Here is a 1,635-nt window from a genome sequence, read left to right on the forward strand (position 1 = left end):
CTTTTATTGGTTTTCTAACGTGAATCTTAAACTAGATTAATGGAATTTCTTCTTAAGAAATTGAGATGTGAGTAAATCATATAACCTCTATTGGTTCCAAATGCCAATACTATACACTGAGGAGTTGGTTTAACCAAAACACACACAACAAACATAACAACTCCATTAAGATTATTTTCCCTCATTTTCCTTAACCAAATATTCTATCAACTCCACTCATTGAAGATTAATTACACAAACCCTTCACTAGTTATGTGTAACTATATATAACAACATAATCACAAATCTACTTCATCAACAACAAAATCTCTCAAATCCTAACAAAACTCGTATCCTCACTTTGCAATACAAGTTTTTATACAAAATGGCCAATGTGTTTTTCCTACATAATCCTAACACATGGAAGGCTACACTTTGTCTCTTCCTCTTAACCACAACCTTTTTTATTGCCAACTCTGCTAGATTCCTAGATGAAGTTGAATCTCAACCTCAAGCTATAGGTAATCTACCAGGACCTGGAGCTGCCATTCCTTCTGCCACAAACATACCTCAGGTAAGCCCTATTACCACTCTTCCAAATAGCCAAACACCTGCCACCACCACAACAACGGAATCCGGCGAAGATGATACCGATGCCGACCCTATAGTCTCGGAAAATGAAACTCCAGTTGAGGATATTCCTCCAGTGGTAAGTCCTACCATGGTGGAAACTCCAAAAGCTGAAGTTCCACTTCCAGTTGTTTCTGGTGTGACACCGGTGACAGCAAAGCCGGCGGCAAAAGAGCCTTCTTTGTCATTCTTCATGCATGACATACTTGGTGGATCACATCCATCAGCAAGAGTGGTAGCAGGAATTGTAGCAAACACTGATGTAACTGGTTTGCCATTTTCCAAGCTTAACAACAATCTCTTCCCAATCACAGGAGGAATTCCATTAGTTAACCCTAAGCTCAATGGTATTGTCACAAACAACAATCTCCCAAACCTTGTAGGTCTCAGTGCTGCTCAATCCTCTACAGTATTCAAAAACAGTGGCACTAGCAATACTGTCAGCGGCGGAAACAATCAGCCGTTTGTGTCGGCGGGTAATCTCCCTGCTGGATTTACAATCCAGAAGCTGATGTTTGGTTCTGTGACAGTGATTGATGACCAGTTAACAGAAGAGCATGAGTTGGATTCTTCTGTTATAGGAAGAGCACAAGGGTTTTACTTGGCAAGTTCATTGGATGGTACTAGTAAGACAATTGTACTTACTATTTTGGTGCATGGTGGTGAGCATCATGATGGGGTTGAGGACACTATAAGTCTGTTTGGGGTTCATAGGACGGCGTCGCCGGAATCTGAGATAGCAGTGATTGGTGGGACTGGGAAGTATGAGAATGCTGGAGGATATGCTGCACTTGAGACACTTCTGAACGAGGATCAACACACCACAGATGGGGTGGATACCATCCTGCATTTCAATATCTACTTAACTGAGTAGTGATCCTACCTGTGATTGGCTTTCATATTTGAAGTTTGATTTGTGTGTGCTGGTTAAAAGTTTAAATTGGAACTACTTATGTTATTGCTTTGATTAATGGAACAACACTGTTTATTATGCTTTTTGTTTTGTATCTGTTAGATCATTCCCAT

General features: G+C 40.4%; 1 protein-coding gene across 1 annotated transcript; it reads left to right on the plus strand.

Annotated features, from left to right (window-relative positions):
- The first annotated feature begins 280 nt into the window (after nucleotides 1-280).
- LOC101489698 (dirigent protein 9-like) lies at nucleotides 281-1,600 on the plus strand. Its single transcript, XM_004491979.4, has one exon. The coding sequence runs from the start codon at nucleotides 365-367 to the stop codon at nucleotides 1,481-1,483; it is 1,119 nt and encodes a 372-aa protein (XP_004492036.1). The 5' UTR covers nucleotides 281-364; the 3' UTR covers nucleotides 1,484-1,600.
- Nucleotides 1,601-1,635: the final 35 nt, after the last annotated feature.

Source organism: Cicer arietinum, unplaced genomic scaffold, assembly GCF_000331145.2.
Source record: "Cicer arietinum cultivar CDC Frontier isolate Library 1 unplaced genomic scaffold, Cicar.CDCFrontier_v2.0 Ca_scaffold_5862_v2.0, whole genome shotgun sequence".
NCBI lineage: Eukaryota > Viridiplantae > Streptophyta > Magnoliopsida > Fabales > Fabaceae > Cicer > Cicer arietinum.